This window comes from Schistocerca cancellata, chromosome 1 (assembly GCF_023864275.1).
Source record: "Schistocerca cancellata isolate TAMUIC-IGC-003103 chromosome 1, iqSchCanc2.1, whole genome shotgun sequence".
Lineage (NCBI taxonomy): Eukaryota > Metazoa > Arthropoda > Insecta > Orthoptera > Acrididae > Schistocerca > Schistocerca cancellata.
The window spans coordinates 384,695,434-384,713,293 of record NC_064626.1 but is presented as its reverse complement, the minus strand read 5'-3'; the positions used below and the strand labels follow the sequence as shown (position 1 = coordinate 384,713,293).

General features: G+C 40.9%; 1 protein-coding gene across 1 annotated transcript in view; it reads right to left on the bottom strand.

Annotated features, from left to right (window-relative positions):
- The window catches only part of LOC126175356 (uncharacterized), a 280,513-nt gene that overhangs the window by 163,381 nt on the left and 99,272 nt on the right, over positions 1 to 17,860 (bottom strand). Inside the window, exon 6 of the mRNA XM_049922109.1 lies at positions 3,644 to 3,721. Coding sequence (XP_049778066.1) covers positions 3,644 to 3,721 — 78 coding nt within the window. The remainder of the gene's footprint in view (positions 1 to 3,643; positions 3,722 to 17,860) is intronic.

Genomic DNA, 17,860 nt, shown 5'->3' with positions numbered 1-17,860 from the left:
TGTCACGGTTTATTAGATTTTCTGGCATCCTTATTTCAATATACTCCTTAATTATGCATTCCCAAAAACTTCACATTTGCACCAAGACACTCGTCTCGTCATATTTCATTTCATCATCGTATTCGAGGCAGTTCTCGACAACAGCTGATTTGCTCGGTTGTTTTAGTCGGGTGTGTTCCTGATGTTCCTTGCATCTCTCCTCAACTGTTCTGATAGATTGTCTCACAGGGCCACCACTTCAGATGGAAACACCAATTCCGCTGCCTTTTCATTGAGGAAAACACTTGCAGCTGCCACATGCCGCCCTGCCGTGCGGACTTATAGCTCTGTCACCTGTCGGTTGTGACATGTACAAAGATGTTATAATAATGCAAAAAAATCTGTTTTCCCCAATTTGTGTATTAGACCATTGTTTCTATGCTACAAAAAGTGATTACCAAGAATACTGTTAGGACATACAAGACAACCATCTTGTTGAAAACAAATTGGATGGGCTGCTCATCAAGGTGCAGACAGCTGGCCTAGACTGCATAATGAGTCATACAACAACTGGCTGAATCCTGAATGACAATAATGAATAAAGACTTGAAGACTCTTCTTGCACATCCCATCATTGACATGTCAACTGGTCATGCTGACTGCACTGATAATGTCGTGAGCATAATTCAGCCAAGATTTTGCACTATTCAAAATGTCTTACCAATCTCTTTGGCCCCCTGGTAGGTAAGTGTTCCACAGATTTGACTGACAGAGGCACTACTGCCACAATGTGAATTCTTGGGGATGTCAATATTCCAGTCAGGGTGAAAGAATATGGCAGTAGTAGACTGAGAGAATTCAAACAAATACTTTAAACTATCAAACATACCCAGCTGTGCCCACATCTTGCTACCTAAAGCCTGACTGATTACAAAATAAATTGGAATTTAAAAACTCAATTACTTTACTACTTGTTTCAAAAGTAAACAAAAGTTGTTAGATGAATATCATTCAAGTTTCTTGTGCCAACATGTTGACATTATGATGATTAAGTAGAAGACTTCTACATGGAGCTACAAAAACTGAAAGATGACAGTGGACCCCACAGCAAGATCACAACAGGGCTTTTCAGCACAAAAGTAGTAGGACAAAAATTTACGAGTAATTATTCCGTGGGAAATGAGTTGTTATTGTTGTGGCATAAAATCTGAAGTTCCATGCTGATCTGTCCTGTCCAAGCCTCATCTCAGCATAACTACTGCAACTTATATCCATTTGAACCCATTTAAGATACCAGAAATGACAAGAGATCATATGTTAGTCAAATGTTCCAAGAGGGACAATATATCTGCACTAAATACTTTTTTTCATAAGAAACAAATAGCAAATGACCAGTGCAAATAAAAATGATTGTGACTATATTTTATCCAAGAATAAGGAAATTACGTGGAATGTGGTGGTCTTCAACCAGTTTAGTAATTAAACTGTATGAGGAGTAATGTAGACTATGGAGGATGCATAAAGTAAGGTGTGACATGCCTGTACAGAAGTTGGCTCTCAAATTCTCCTACTTGGAAAGTGTACATGTACGTCATGGGGATGTAAAGACACTCACCTCACAAAAGCCATTGTTTCGTTTTGCTGAATTCAACTGCTCCTAAATTCAACTACCCTAGTTAAAAACTCACCACCTCTTATGTCGATCTCACCAGTGGTAAATCCTATGATATAAAAGGCAGAACAACATTTAAAACCATGCACATTGTTACAACTAACACGTGTTCACTGCACAGCATTTCACATAGGAATGATAACCACTAACCTTGCTGAACACACGAGCGGATATAAAACAAATTTCTGCCTTGGAGACATCCAGCACACGGTTGCTAAGCATGCTCTACAGTCTATAGCATGATTCAGTGGATGTAGTGCCTGTTACAGTACATAGGCTACTTGAATCCCCCCACTTGATATTAGTTACCATAAGCTCTGGAGATCACCTCCAATGATTTAAAATTTACCTTCTCTCTTTTTCATTATTTTTACTATATTTCTTTATTTTTATTTATATTTTATTCATTTACTTACTCAATTATTAATATATTAAACAACAGAAAATCCAGGATGGACTGTAACAATATTATGAAACGGGAAGTTGCCACTCACCATGTAGCAGAGATGCTGAGTCGCAGATAGGCACAACAAAAAGACTGTCACAATGTAAGCTTTCAGCCAAGAAGGCCTTTGTCAAAAACAGATGACAGACACACACACACGCAAATGCAACTCACACACATGACTGCAGCCTCTGGCAGCTGAAGCCACACTACAGTTTTTTTGTTGTGCCTATCTGTGACTCAGCATCTCCACTATATGGTGAGTGGCAACTTTCTTTTTCATAATATTGTTACAATTATTAATGCATTTATTTATTTTTCATATTTGCCACCTCTCTAACTTTCATTTTCCCCCATCTCTTTTTTCTTCTAGCTCTTAATCACTTTTTTTCCTTTTAACACATCTTTGCTTCTCAACCTATCCTTCCATCATTCTGGCCTGAAGCTGGGATAGCGCTCACCTGACCTACTGTCTGACACCATCCTTCATTTTTGTCTCTCCTCATCCTCGCACCAACTGGATCCCTCTCACCATGGGATCTGAGACACCTACCTGTTCTTTCATTCTAACTTTCCCTAACATGACCCTTTTTCCTAATACATTAGTTATGGAAGCTAGAAGGGTTTCTTGTACCTTTATAGCTAGGAGGGTTTCTTTACTTTTACAGCGTTTACTGACAGCACTAAAAATGTTGTCTCTCCTGAAGGTAGGTACTGGACAGCCATACTGTCTTGTAATTTTATAAAAGTAGTTTACAGTTGAATAACTAACCCAGCAGCAATGTGGGACATGGAACTTGCCTACCAACATCATAGAATAAATCAAAGTATTTCGCTACTGTTGTTGATGATAAGTCCTGAAACTAAGGTGTGCCCACTACTTCAGTTAAGAAGTGCTAAGGAGTGACTTGGTAACTGTTCACATTCTCTTTAAAGCACAGGGCACATTCTGTGCAAGTCAAGTCACTGTCTATCTAAAATAAACATCACACTAACCTTTTAATTTCCTATTATATTTTCCTGTAATCCTTTGTGTAACACAATTCAAAAGAACCAATAAATTCATTACTTGACAAATATATAATAGTGCACATAATGATTTCACAGCACAATAGAACTGTTTAAGCATTTTGCTGATGTAGGCACAGTGTAAAATGCTGGCAGCATTACAATCCAAAAATACATTTAATGTTATGATAAATAATATATTTAAGAGCCCATAGTTTCTTAAATTTCAAATAAAAAATGCTACTTAGAGAATGAGAGAAGCAAGATGTGTATGCTGACTCCTCTGCAGCAGCAGAAAGTAAGAAAGTTTCCTCACCACCTTCTGGGTTTTGTATTCTTTATTCAATACCATCTTTAAGACGATTGGTTTTCTGTTTGTCTCACAATTTTATTTACATTTAGTACGATTCAGAATATATATAGGATAACTATGCATGCAAAAGAACTAAGAGAATTATTTAGTACAAATAAATGTGGGAAGAATTTAGAAAACATGAGATTACATAAATGTTACTACAATGATTTAAAGCTCAACATACCTTCAGTTCCTCAATTTCCCTTGAACCTTGTGAAATTCCTAAACAAGCTGATATTGATGAAGGTGCTGATGGGCCATTCTAAATTCCAAAAGAAAGAAGTTTTATTAATCAGTTATGTAATCATTTCAATAAGCGATTGACAATAATACATCACAATATACACATAAGACATCAGTCTCACAATACACATCTGACGAGTCCACAATTCTACACTACTGGCCATTTAAATTGCTACACCAAGAAGAAATGCAGATGATAAACGGGTATTCATTGGATAAATATATTATACTATAACTGACATGTGATTACATTTTCACGCAATTTGGGTACATCGATCCTGAGAAATCAGTACCCAAAACAACCACCTCTGGCCGTAATAACGGCCTTGATACGCCTGGGCATTGAGTCAAACAGAGCTTGGATGGCGTGTACAGGAACAGCTGCCCATGCAGCTTCAACGCGATACCACAGTTTGTCAAGAGCAGTGACTGGCGTATTGTGACGAGCCAGTTGCTCGTCCACCATTGACCAGACATTTTCAATTGATGAGAGATCTGGAGAATGTGCTGGCCAGGACAGCAGTTGAATATTTTCTGTATCCAGAAAGGTCCATACAGGAGCTGCAACGCGCGGTCGTGCATTATCCTCTTGAAATGTAGGGTTTCGCAGGGATTGAATGAAGGGTAGAGCCACGGGTCGTAACACATCTGAAATGTAATGTCCATTGTTCAAAGTGCCGTCAATGCGAACAAGAGGTGACCAAGACGTGTAACCAATAGCATCCCATACCATCACGCCGGGTGATACGCCAGTATGGCGATGACAAATACACGCTTCCAATGTGCATTCACCGCGAAGTCGCCAAACACGGATGCGACCATCATGATGCTCTAAACAGAACCTGGACTCATCCGAAAAAATGATGTTTTGACATTCGTGCACCCAGGTTCGTCATTCAGTACACCATCGCAGGCGCTCCTGTCTGTGATGCAGGGTCAAGGGTAACCGCAGCCATGGTCTCCGAGCTGATAGTCCATGCTGCTGCAAACATCATTGAACTGTTCATGCAGAAGGATGTTGTCTTGCAAACGTCCCCATCTGTTGACTCAGGGATCGAGGCGTGGCTGCACTATTCATTACAGCCATGCGGATAAGATGCCTGTCATCTCGACTGCTAGTGATACGAGGCCGTTGAGATCCAGCACGGCATTCCGTATTACCCTCCTGAACACACCAATTCCATATTCTGCTAACAGTCATTTGATCTCAACGAACGCGTGCAGCAATGTCGCGATTCGATAAACCGCAATCGCAATAGGCTACAATCTGACCTTTATAAGTCGGAAACGTGATGCTACACTTTTCTCCTCCTTACACGAGGCATCACAACAACGTTTCACCAGGCAACACCGGTCAACTGCTGTTTGTGTATGAGAAATCGGTTGGAAACTTTCCTCATGTCAGCACGTTGTAGGTGTCGCCACTGGCGCCAACCTTGCGTGAATGCTCTGAAAAACTAATCATTTGCATATCACAGCATCTTCTTCCTGTCGGTTAAATTTCGCGTCTGTAGCACGTCATCTTCGTGGTGTAGCAATTTTAATGGCTAGTAGTGTACCATGCCCAACTTGAGGAGGAAACTAGTCTCATAAATGAGAAGGAAACAAGTTCAAGAAACATTTTAAAAATATTTACTGAAGTCATGAGATTAAAGAATCTGGGTTCTGGATGCCTACAGCTGGTTAATGTTACATTACATTGACGCGACAAAAGTTATGGGTTTAGCAATATGCACATACACAAGTTATAAAAGGGCAGTGAGATGGTGGAGCTGTCATTTGTGCTCAGGTGATACATGTGAAAAGATTTCAACATGATTATGGGCGCATGATGGGAATTAACAGGCTTTGAATGCAGAATGGTAGTTAGAGCTATACACTTGGGACATTCCATTTTGGAAATCATTAGGGAATTGAATATTCTAAGATTCACCGTGTCATGAGTTCGAAAATACCAAGTTGCATCATCACCTCTCACACAGACAACGCAGAGGCTGGCAGCCATCAGTTAAATGGCCGAGAGTGGTGATGTCTGTGGAATGTATGACGTATGTCTCTGTTAGGACGGTTTGGCAAAATTTGGTGTTGATAAGATACGGCAGGAGATAACTGATGGAAGTGCCTGTGCTAACAGCACGACATTACCTGCAGTGCCTCTCCTGGGCTGATGGGCACATTTTTGGACCCTAGATGACTGGAAAACTGTGGCCTGGTAGGATGAGTTCCAATTTCAGCTGGTAAGAGCTGATGATAGGGTTCAAATGTAGTGCAGATCGCAACGCCACGGACCCAAGTTGTCAATAAGGCACTGTGCAAGGTGTGTGGCTCTATAATTATGTGGGCTATGTTTATGTGGAATGGACTGGGTCCTCTAGTCCCATTAAACCGATAACAAAGTACCTGTATCAGGTACTTTGATTCAATTTGGAACTATTCATGGACTTTGTGCTCCCAGACAACAATGCACATTTTATGGGTGACAATGTACCATGTCAGTGGGCTGCAACTTTTTGCGATTGGCTTAAAGAATATTCTGAACAATTCAAGCAAATGATTTAGCCACCCATCAAACATTTAAGGGACATAACTGAGAGGTCAGTTCATACACAAAATTCTGCATCGGCAACACTTTCACAATTATGGACAGCTACAGAGGCAGTGTGGCTCAAAATTTCTGCAGGGGGGCTTCCAATGACTTGAGGCCATGCCAAGTTTTGTTGCTGCACTTCACTGGGCAAAAAGAGGTCCGGCACAATATCCGGAGGTATCCCATAACTTTTGTCATCTCAGTGTATATGGCACACATATAACAGAAATTAAGAGTGTTTTATATCCAGAATTTTTTTGGGGTAGTTTTCATCATTCGCTTAAAACAATACAACGAAAGTGCTATTGAAGAAAACCAAAAAACCTACAGTGAATAAAATTATAAACTTTCAGCAAACTTCAACTTAACTTAAAATAATAACATCAAAGTCTTCTAGTTATGTGGTAGTCACTGAAAAACTCAAGTCCTTGAATGACTTTAGGACTTCAAGTCTACATCACACAGCGGCAGGGAAACACACACACAAAAAGGTTTAACTTTTACAAGCTTTCAGAGCCAGTGGCTCCTCCTTCGGGCAGAAGAGTTGAAGGGGAAGGAAGAGGGGTGAAGGAAAATGACTGGAGAGATTTCGGGAAAGGGGTACAGTTCAGAAAAGTCACCCAGAACCCTGGGTCAGGGGAGACTTTCCAAACAGGATAAGAAGGAAAGACTGATTGTTGGGGACTGCACTGGTCAAGATTTGAAAATATGAGAGCTTAAAGGTGGAAGACATAGATTACCTAAAACATTGTGCATGAGTTAAAAAGCTAAATGCATTGTAACAGAGGTTGGAGGGGGACAGTGAAAAATAGAAAAATAGGCTAGTCAGAAAATGAAATATCCAGAAAAGTAAAATGGAGTGAAGAAAGGAGTCATTACTGTGAAGAAATGCTGAGACAGAAGGAATTAAAGTAAATTAAGGCCAGGTGGGTGGAGAGAACCAAGGACATGTTGTAGTGTTAGTCCCCCACCTGTGAAGTTCTGAGAAACTATTGTCTGGAAGAAGACTCCAGATGGCGTGTGTGGTGAAACATGCACCAAAATCGTGACTGTCATGCTGTTCAGCTTGCTCTGCAACAGGATATTAAGTGTTGCCTGTATATACCCTCTGCTTATGCCCATTCATCCTGACTGATTACTGGGTAATAGTCATCTCAATGTAAAAGGCTGAAAGTGTTTAGATAACAGCTGGTATACGATGTATCATCTCACAGGGGGCTCTCCCTTTGATAGTATATGTTTCACCAGTTACAGGGCTGGAATCAGTGGTGGTAGGAGGGTGCATAGGGCAAGTCTCCAGTGGGGACTGTCACAAGGGGTAGGAGCCATAGTGTAGGGAGATGGGTGAAGAAGGAGCGTAGGGTCTGACAAGGATATTGCAGAGATTGGAAGGACGATGAAAAGCTAGTCTAGGTGTGGTGGCCAAAATCTCAGACAGGATGGATCTCATTTCAGGGTATAATTTTAGGAAGTCATGGCCATGTCGAAGAAGCTGATTAATACAGTCAAGGCCAGCATAATACTGGATGACAAATGGTGTCCTCCAAAGTTGTTTTTTGGAGGGGTCAGCAGTACCAGGATTAGATGTGATGGCCCGGGAAATCTGCTTTTGAACTACTCTGCTGGGATAATCAGTCCAGTGAAGGCTGAAGTGAGAGTGGTGGTGTATTGCTCTAAAGAGGCTGCATCTGATCAAATACGTTTGTCTCAAATGCCAAGGCTATATAGGAGGGAACATTTGACATGGCAAGAATGGCAACTGTCAAAATACAAGTACAAGTGAAGTGTGTACCTGGCCTTCAGTGAGGATGAGATCAATCTCAAGGAAAGTGACTTGGGATTTGGAATAGGACCTTGCAAAATTTAATTGGGAGAAGTTATTTAGAGATTCCAACAATTTTAACAAGTCGGCCTCACCACCAGTTCATATGGCAAAGATGTTATCAATGTATCTAAACCAAACCAGGGGCTGAAGGCTTATGGATCCCAGGAAAACCCCCTCCAAGTGACTCATGAAAAGGTTGGCATAGGAAGGAGCCATCCTGATTCCCAAGGTCATACTGCTGATCTGTTTGCATGTCTGCCTCTCAAAGTCAAAGTAATTGTTGGTAAATATGAAGTTGATTTAGGTGAGCAAGAAGGATGTCATGAGTTTGGAATTAGGTGGATAATGACCAAGAAAATGTTCAGCAGCAGACAGGTCATGTATGTGGGGGACATTGGTATAGAGGGAGATAGCATGTTGTAGTGTTAGCTAGCTCGGTACGGGCTTTTGTCAAAGTTCCGAGAACATACCTTCACCGAAGAGTCCAGCAGTATATTGCTCCCTCCTACGTATATCTCGCGAAGAGACCATGAGGATAAAATCAGAGAGATTAGAGCCCACACAGAGGCATACCGACAATCCTTCTTTCCACGAACAATACGAGACTGGAATAGAAGGGAGACCCGATAGAGGTACTCAAGGTACCCTCCGCCACACACCGTCATGTGGCTTGCGGAGTATTGATGTAGATGTAGATGTAGCATCAATGGTGACAAGCGAGGTGTGTGGTAGGAGTGGGAAGGGCACGGATTTCAGATGATCTAGGAAATGGTTGGTATCTTTAATACAGGAGGGAAGTCTTTGTATTATGGGTTGCAGGTGTTGATCAACTAACGCAGATACACATTTGGTGGGTGCTTTCAACTGTAGGACATCCAGGATGATTGAGTTTGTGGATTTTAGGAGGAAGGTAAAAGGTAGGGGTGAGTGGTTTGGGTGAAGCAAGAAGTACTATGGACTCAGCTGTAAGTCCTTGTGAGGGGACTGAGGTTTTTACGAAGGACTGTAGGTCATTTTGAATCACAGGGATGGGATCTTGATGGCAGACGCTGTATGTAGAGCTGTCAGAAAGCTGGTGTAGACTTTCAATAACATACTCCTGTCAGTCAAGTGGTAGATTCTTTGTCTGCTGGGAGAACAATGATTATTTTAGGGAACGAAGAGCCTGGAGTTCTGCAGAGGACCAGTTAGGGTCATGTTGTAGGGACCTGAGCTAAGGTTGTGAAGCAATGCTGGATGTCAGGAATTCTTGGAAGGCTTGTAAGAGATGATTCTGAGGTAGTGGTGGTGAATCAAGTTGGCATCATGGCCAGAACTGTTCAAGGCAGGGTTCAGTGTCAGGTTTGCTGTTGTAAAGGTTTTGGGATTGGGTTGCAAAGTAGTATTTCCATTTGACATAATGTGTGAATGAAAGTGGGTCCTTCACCAAGGCTGCTTTGGATGAGAGGTTGAGAACACTTTACTGTTGTGACTGGTCTGGGAAGCTGTGGGTTATTAAGAAGGTTGGCCAACCTTGGTTTGTAGGAGAGGAGTGGGGTTGACCGTGTGGCTGTTTGGGGAGCCCCAGAGGGACAGGAAGGGAAATACCACTGCTAAGGCAGTTTAGGAGAAGGTAGGATAGTTTTTTGAGGTGAAGTCTGGCATGTTGTTTCAGTCTAAAGTTCGCTTCTCAGATGATACCAACGAAGGACACACGAGGAGCAGTTAACTGCAGGAAGAGAGAAATCTGGTAAAGTGGAAACTGGCAGATGAGGCATATACGTCACAGATTAGTCAGGTAAGTGCAAGAGATTGGTGTATTTGTAACTGTAAAAGAAGCTGGTGTAGAGTACGATTACATCCAGAAACAGGTACTTTCAATGTTTCACTGTTGATCATATCCTCACCAAAGGCCAGCTACACACTTCCGTCCACATCAAACCAACAAACAACAGAACTTACATCCTTACCATGTCAAACGTTCCCTCCCATACAGCCTTGGCATTGAGTCAAACATATTTGTTCGGATGCAGACTCTTTACAGCAATACATCACCACTCCCACTTCAACCTTCACTGGACATAATATCCCAACAGCCCAGTTCAAAAGTAGATTCCCTGTGCCATCACATCCAATCCTGGTACAGCTAATCCTTCAAAAAAACAACTTTGGAGCACACCACTTGTCACCCAGTATCATGCTGCCCTTGAATGTATTAACCAGCTTCTTCAACACAGCCATGACTTCCTAAAATCTGCCCTGAACTGAGTTCCGTCCTGTCTGAGATTTTGCTCACCACACCTAGAATAGTTTTTCATCATCTTCCCAATCATCGCAATATCCTTGTCAGACCCTATGCTCCTTCTGCACCCATCTCCAGACCTTATGCTCCTAGTGCACCCATCTCCCTACCCTATGGCTCCTACACCTGTGGCCATACCCAACGCAAGACTTGCCCTATGCACCCTCCTACCACCTGCCCTGTAACTGGCAAAACATTTACTATCAAAGGGAGAGCCACCTGTGAAACGACACATGTCACATACCAGCTATTATGTAAACACTGTTCGACCTGTTACATTGGCATGACTATCACCCAGTAATCAGTTATGATGAATGGGCATAGGCAGAGGGTATATACAGGTAACACACAATATCCTGTTTCAGAGCATGTTTTACCACACATAGCATCTGGATTCTTCCCACGGACACCAGTTTCTCAGAACTCCACAGGTGGGGACTAGCACTAAAACATGTCCTTGGTTCTCGCCACCCACCTGGCCTTAATTCATGTTAATTCTTTCTGCTTCAGCATTTCTTCACAATAACTACTCCTTTCTTCACTCCATTTTAGTTTTCTACATTGTTCCTTTTTTGACTTGCCTATTTTTCTATTTTTTGCCATCCCCCTCCCACCTCTGTTACAATGCATTTAGCTTTTTGCTTTTATTAACTCATGCACAATGTTTTAGTAGTAATCTATGTCTTGCATATTACCCTATCTTCCACCTTTAAGCTCTCATATTTTCAAATCTTGACCAGTGCAGTCCCCAACAATCAGTCTTTCCTTCTTATCCTGTTTGGAAAGTCTCCCCTGACCCAGGGTTCTGGGTGACTTTTCTGAACTGTACCCCTTTCCCGAAATCTTAGTTTTTATTCTTATTAACTTGAACATGATGTTTTAGCAGTAATCTCTGTCTTGCATAATACCCCGTATTCCACCTTTAAGCTCTCAGGTTTTCAAATCTCGTCGAGTGCAGTCCCCAACAATCAGACTTTCCTTCTCATACCGTCCGGTAAGTCTCCCCTGATCCGGAGTTCTGGGTGACTTTTCTGAATTGTACCACTTTCCCTAAACCTGATGAGCAGATTTTCTATCAATACAGTATATTACCAATAATTGATTATTTTCTTGTGTGTGTAAAAATTTAAATCTGAGTGCACATAAGCAATGATAAAGATCAAGATAAGAACCAAATACACAAAGCAAAAGGATTATGGATGTATTCTCTCACTTTCACTAGTTCCCTTCTATCAATCTGTTAATGTCTTCCTTTAGTATTTAGTATTTACGAATTACAGCCCCAGTTGGAAAAAGGATTTTTTGAAGAAAGATGATTACTTACAGCCTTGGTCTGAATGAGACATAGAGCTAGCAATCAATCTCAAAACTAGACAACTGCCTACTTACAGGTTGCTAAAACTACAAAAATTACTATAAGCATCATAGACACACAAATGGAATAATGGATGCTGAGTTGGACTTTTAGAACTTTTAATTTATTCTCTCTTTAAAACATCACAAATTTCATATTCCTATTCATCTCTTCTTCTGACGAAGAAATTATTTACAGCTTATCACACACTAGAGAGTCAGTGTCCTTTCTTAAGCAAATATTTAACAGCGACAGCTCTGTTTTGATTATTACATCAGTGGCAATATAGAGCCAAGACTTATATAAATCAAGAAATAATTCTTCCTCTTGAATAATTTTTCTTCTCAAATAGCAAAAAGTTTTCACAATACTTTACATTCACATATTGGCAAGACATTACTACACTTGATTTTAATTTTCTCATTTTATTAAAATCTCATTTGTTCCAGAAGATTATGCCTTAACTAATTACTTAGGTTCAAGGAAGAGAGTTGGTAAGTAGCTTCTTCTACACCAGATGCTAATAGTTTGAGGTCATCTGAAAAGGCTGGGCAACTGACAACTTATTTGTCTTAATATTACTTACATTAGAATAAAATAAATTAAATTCAAGAGTTTCTTTGAAGATAATCTTCAATAGCGTAGGAATCATCCAACAAATAGCTCTTTAACTCTATCTTAGCCTTCATTACATTAGCCACAAGACATCTAACACATTGACTGTGAACATGGTCCTGGTATTATATTGTCACATCTAAACCACAATCCAGCCTAGATACACAGGCAGGGTTGTCAATGAAGTTAAACACTGTATGGAAAGTACATTTATTACTAATACCAATGTACACCCAAAAAAGAAGGAATCATCTGTCTGCTTCATATGGAGGACATGGACAATGTCTATGAGCTTTTGTCTTGTTGATGAAGGGTAATAATCCTCAACTCCATATGTGATGTCCAACAATTGCTGAAGGATACAATACAGCCCAAAACACAGCAAAGGGTACAATACCACCCAAAATATGCTTCAGAAACTTTTCCAATAGTCCCACTTTCTGCACAGGCATAAAAATCCATTCGAAGTCTCCTGGACTGTATCTCACTGGCGAACACTTTACATTATAGCGTTCTCAGTCTTTCTCCTGGGTGTTTACCACCCACATGAGAGTGAGCTGCCTTGTTTCTTCAGTCCTGGTGATGACATGTTTCATTTAGTCATCTTGTGTATCTTTTGGTTAAAATGAGAACAGTGTATCCATTGTTGTTTTGGCTTTGTGACTGTGGAGTGCAGAGAATTGTGTGAAGCCAGTAGTACCTCACTACACTTTTGTAAGAGAATGTCATGGGCAGTCTTGTATCCCAATCTTTCTGTTTAATATCAATTAATGTGGAGAGCATATCTGTCAAGTTTTATTAAAGAATTCTGTGAGGCTATTCACCTGTGTATGGTAGGTAGTTATCCTCCTGTGGGTGATGTTGCAAAGTGAAATTACCTCTGACTTTGGTCTTTACTGGAAAACTTTTCCACAATCAGAGATCATCACATGGGGTGCTCCTTCTAGGAGCAACTTTATAATTTCCAGAGCTTCAGCAACTGACACAGCTTTGGTGAACGTGTAGCAGGTGAGATAATTAGCACAAACTATTATCCATTAATTACCATTTATTGGTTTCAGGATCCTACCCAGAAGAGCGATTCCAATTCAATAAAAGGGCACTGTTGCAGGCGGGAATTGGTACCAGATCCCTCAATGGTAACTGCGACACACACTTCCATCTTTGGCATTCCTTGTGGTGGCTCACAGTTTCTAATGGATCAGTAAAGACTTGGCCAGTGACACATAATGTCTGATTCTGCCTAGAGTCTTCACAAATCCCAGCTGAGCAGATATCAATACATCATGTAAATACTTCAGGATAGTTGGTATGAGCTAGGTTGACAAGCCATCGTTTCCGCCCAATCAGATCATAGTTCTTCTTATATAGTGCTCCATTTATTTAAGTTCTGGAATTCACATTTCATCAACCCCCCCCCCCCTTCTTCAAGGCTTCTATGGTTTTCAGCAGTGCTGGAGCTTCTCCCCATCCTGCAGCAATGTGATTTAATACAGCAGTGACTAAGATTTAATCCACATTGCTGTGTTCCGCCAAAGGATTCCTTGAAAGGCAGTTGGCATCCTCATATTTGAGTCCACTTTTGTGTACCACTGTGATGACATACTCGTTAAGCCACAGTGCCCGTCTTGCCAATCTGATGGATCCTTCAGACTAGTCAACCAGCATAGAGATCTGTGATCTATCACAATGGTGAATGATTTGCCAAATAAATATGGCTGGATCTTCTAGATGGCTCTTTCTCAGTTGTACGGTAGCTCTTCTCGGACTTGGGTAGCATTCTGGAAGCACAGCTACCACTTTTTCAGCACCTTCCCGATCCTGTACTAGAACTTCCCCTGCCCGAAACTGCTGGCTTGGGTTTGAAGTTCTATCTCACCTTTTTTCTCATTCAATGCTAGGACTGGAGAAGATGTTACCACCTCCTGAAGGACAACCTGATTCAAGGAAAATTTGGTGTCTTCCTATAGCATTTGTTGTAGAGGAAGAGCACATTCCAAGGAAACTTCTCATCACAGATGAATCGAGGAGTAGGAAAATCTATGTCTGCTGTTATTTTCTCTGGATCAGGACAGACTCCAATGTGATTGACTACATGCACCAAGCAGGGCGATGAAGAGGCACTTTTTCAGATTCAGGCAGAGGCTTGCAGCCTGAACACAACACAGTTATTCGGCGGCATAGATGTTCCTCAAATGTCTACGAAAACCTGACTGTCAGATAGCAAAGACAAGTCATCCGTTTAAGGAAGGCACGGGCAATGTTTGGTGACCTGCAGGCCTGATTCACGTACTTACTGAAGGTTACGTACCGCTTCATAACATGACAGCAGCACTCCTAGTGCATAAAAACAAAACTATAGCACCTGTAACATCAATGTTTATGGGGTAACGCACCTGTATGATGGCACCCCTTGTTTAGACACGCCATGCCAATAAATTAGGCCTCAAAACACAAACTTTTTAGAGTATGTCCATTTTATATTTGCCCCAACTTCACATATTTCATATTTATTTACATGTTGTGCACATTGTCTTTTTACTTATGATGTTTTACAATAGCTGTCTTAAAAACTTCCATTGCAAAATTCTGCAATGCTGTTAGCAAAGAAATAATGTTTATGACATGCAAATAAATGTGAAAAACTGAAGGTGGAATGCCATTCATCCTGAGACATCACCATGAAAAAATAAATGCTTATAAAAGCAAATGGTTGCACCTAATGTGTTATAAATTTTCTTCAGTTTCAACCGTTACAGTGCTCTAATGCATTCAGAATGAGCAAGAAGCATTTACTAATATTCATACACGAACAAACAGAAAAACAGAGTATGGAAATGAGACAGGCAATCCCAGTCAATAAGCAATTAGGAGCAACTTGGTGATTTTTGGCTACAGGCAGGTCATTCAAGTGTTTGAAATTTAGTTTGTTAATATCCACAAACACTATTAGCAAGCATTTCTTAAATATTTGTCCAAAAATATTTTGATGACTGATCACATACACATGGGCTGTTTCTTTAACACTAAATAAATGAAGCCATCATTTATTTGTTCATTTTGAAAGGTTTAAAAGTCTCAACTGCTTTAACTTAGCATATATTTACTGTATTATACAGAGGCCAAACTGGAAAAAGTGAACAACAGAATCACGAATTGTCAAACCAATAACACTCACCTTCACATGCACACTACATGTTGGTACTACTGAGAATATTCTGGTCAGCATTAATATGTTTATCAATAGTTCTAGTATCAACAATATGACAATACTCACCCTCAGACAGTTTTTGTATTGATGTATTGACAATAATATTGGATGTGTGAAGGCCCATTAACTTTTGTGTGACATTTCTACCGCTGTAGATGATAGGCATTCATCTTATGTCGGTTTTTACTGACTGTACGGCAAATACGAAAGCAGTACTCAAGTAGCGAGCCCAGCACCAGTATAAATATCCAAAAATGCACCCTGGGCAGAGTTCAATGCAAGTGCCTGACTCTCTCTGTCACATATTTTTTCCGTGGGCCAGAATGAAATCAATCGCAGGCCAAATCTGGCCCACAGGCCACCGGTAACCCACCCGTGATTTAATGTGTAAGCAGGTTGTTAACCATATGTCTGAAGATAGCTGGAGCATTACACAGTCAAAATGGCATAATTTTAAATCCATAGATGCAGTCAGAAGTTACAAAGGCAGTCTTTTTCCAGTCAACTGGTCAACTTCATTTTGTCAGTAGCCTGTCTGCATGTCAATAGTTGAGAAATACTTTGTTCCTTGCAAACAGTCTAGTGTCACCAATGTACAGCAATGGACTTTCATGATTTTGTTTAGTCATCAGAAGTTGACGCAGAAATGCCATGTGTTGTCCTTCTTGTTCGCAAGAACCTCAGGCAGGGATCAAAGACTCTCTGAAAGTTCAGTGATGTCATCCTGCAGCATCTTCTCCTGAGTTATGCATTGTCCAGTCAGTGATACCCTATAAGCGAGCACTGGTTGATTTGCAGAAGATCCCTAGTGTTCATACGGTTTTTTATTGAAGACCACTTTGTCTGTCTTTTCTCCACTCCAGATTTGATAGAAATCGAAAACTGTCGCATAACAGCTTACACTCACAAAAGGTGTTCATCAGTCAGGCCAGATCCTATTGGCAGTTTAATAGGAGCTTCCTCCATTGTGCAGTGGCAGTGGAGCACAATTCTTTGTTGTAGGAACCGAGCTGTCCATCTTGGATTGGTTCGGCTGTTCATAAGCATATATTATTAGGGACGATTTGCAGCTGCTCGTGACAGTGATCCATAGTTCCCCTTGACTACTGGTAATGCTTATAATCATCACAGGTCACTAGATTTTTGCTTGTGAACCTGAGTAGCTATTTGCAATCAACAGAAGCTTCAGAGTTCAAATGAACATCTTGATCAATGACTTGAACTCATTTATTTGATAACAGTGGGATAACAATGTCTTCAACGTCAAACAACCATCCAGAACAACCACTGTTGTGTGTGCTTGTTGGAAAAGCTTTATCAATCTAGAGCTCTGATCTTCCACACAGTCTATGACTACTTGTGAAGTCTGCATGAAATATCATCGAAGAATAAATTTATAAATAACATTCTGTTAAAACAACAAATTCAGTGGGCTGTTTTCAGTCATGAACAGTTATTCTAGCAATACATGTAGCCCATTAGCTACATATCAGTTAATTGCTTTTGTATTACAGAATATAGTCTTCTATAGCTGGCGACATTTAGTATCTCATAATATATAAGAGAAAGCTCCCTAAGTCAGCTAGAGCTTGGACAGGTTGGCCATCAGTGACAATGTCAGTGAGATTTCCTGGCCTCTTGGTGACTGGCGTCCAAGGAGTATTTTCAACCACGGCAGCCTCACCTCCACAGATGGTCGCCTAGCTCAATTTTCCTAAAGTTGGTGACTAAGCAAGCAGTTGGTAGAGTGGCAGTGAATGGCTACAGCATGTTGGGATGTGATCTCGTCCAGGGTACAGTGATGGGCTTCCTCCCACAGGTTGACTATAATTGTCTGCAACTGACTGGCACGAAGAGAGCTGCTGTGATGGTTGATGTCTGAAACTTGCCTTCTTTCACTGCAGTAGCATACAATGTGTCCAGGATGTCCACAGTGAAAACACACTAGCGTGTTCTCCTTTGTCCTCCATATGTCTGTTCTTCTGTGGGGCATTCTGCTTGGTGTGGGAGTGGGTTGTACCTGCACTGGTTGGATGCTAGGTTGCCTTTCAACAGCTCTGGCATTAAGTCCTAGTTGGTCTAGTCCATTTTTCCTAGTATGTTTGTCTGGTGGCTGAGATTAGTGCTAGAGCTCAATATGCCTCTTCTTCAACATTCTCTATTACCTCCTGGCCTGTGTCAACATTCAAGGCTGCTGTATCTACCCTGTCCAAAATTTCTGGCCACCATAAGCTCCAAAGCTGCTATCTCTTGTGTACTTGGTCTGAAATTTCTGGCTGCTGTAT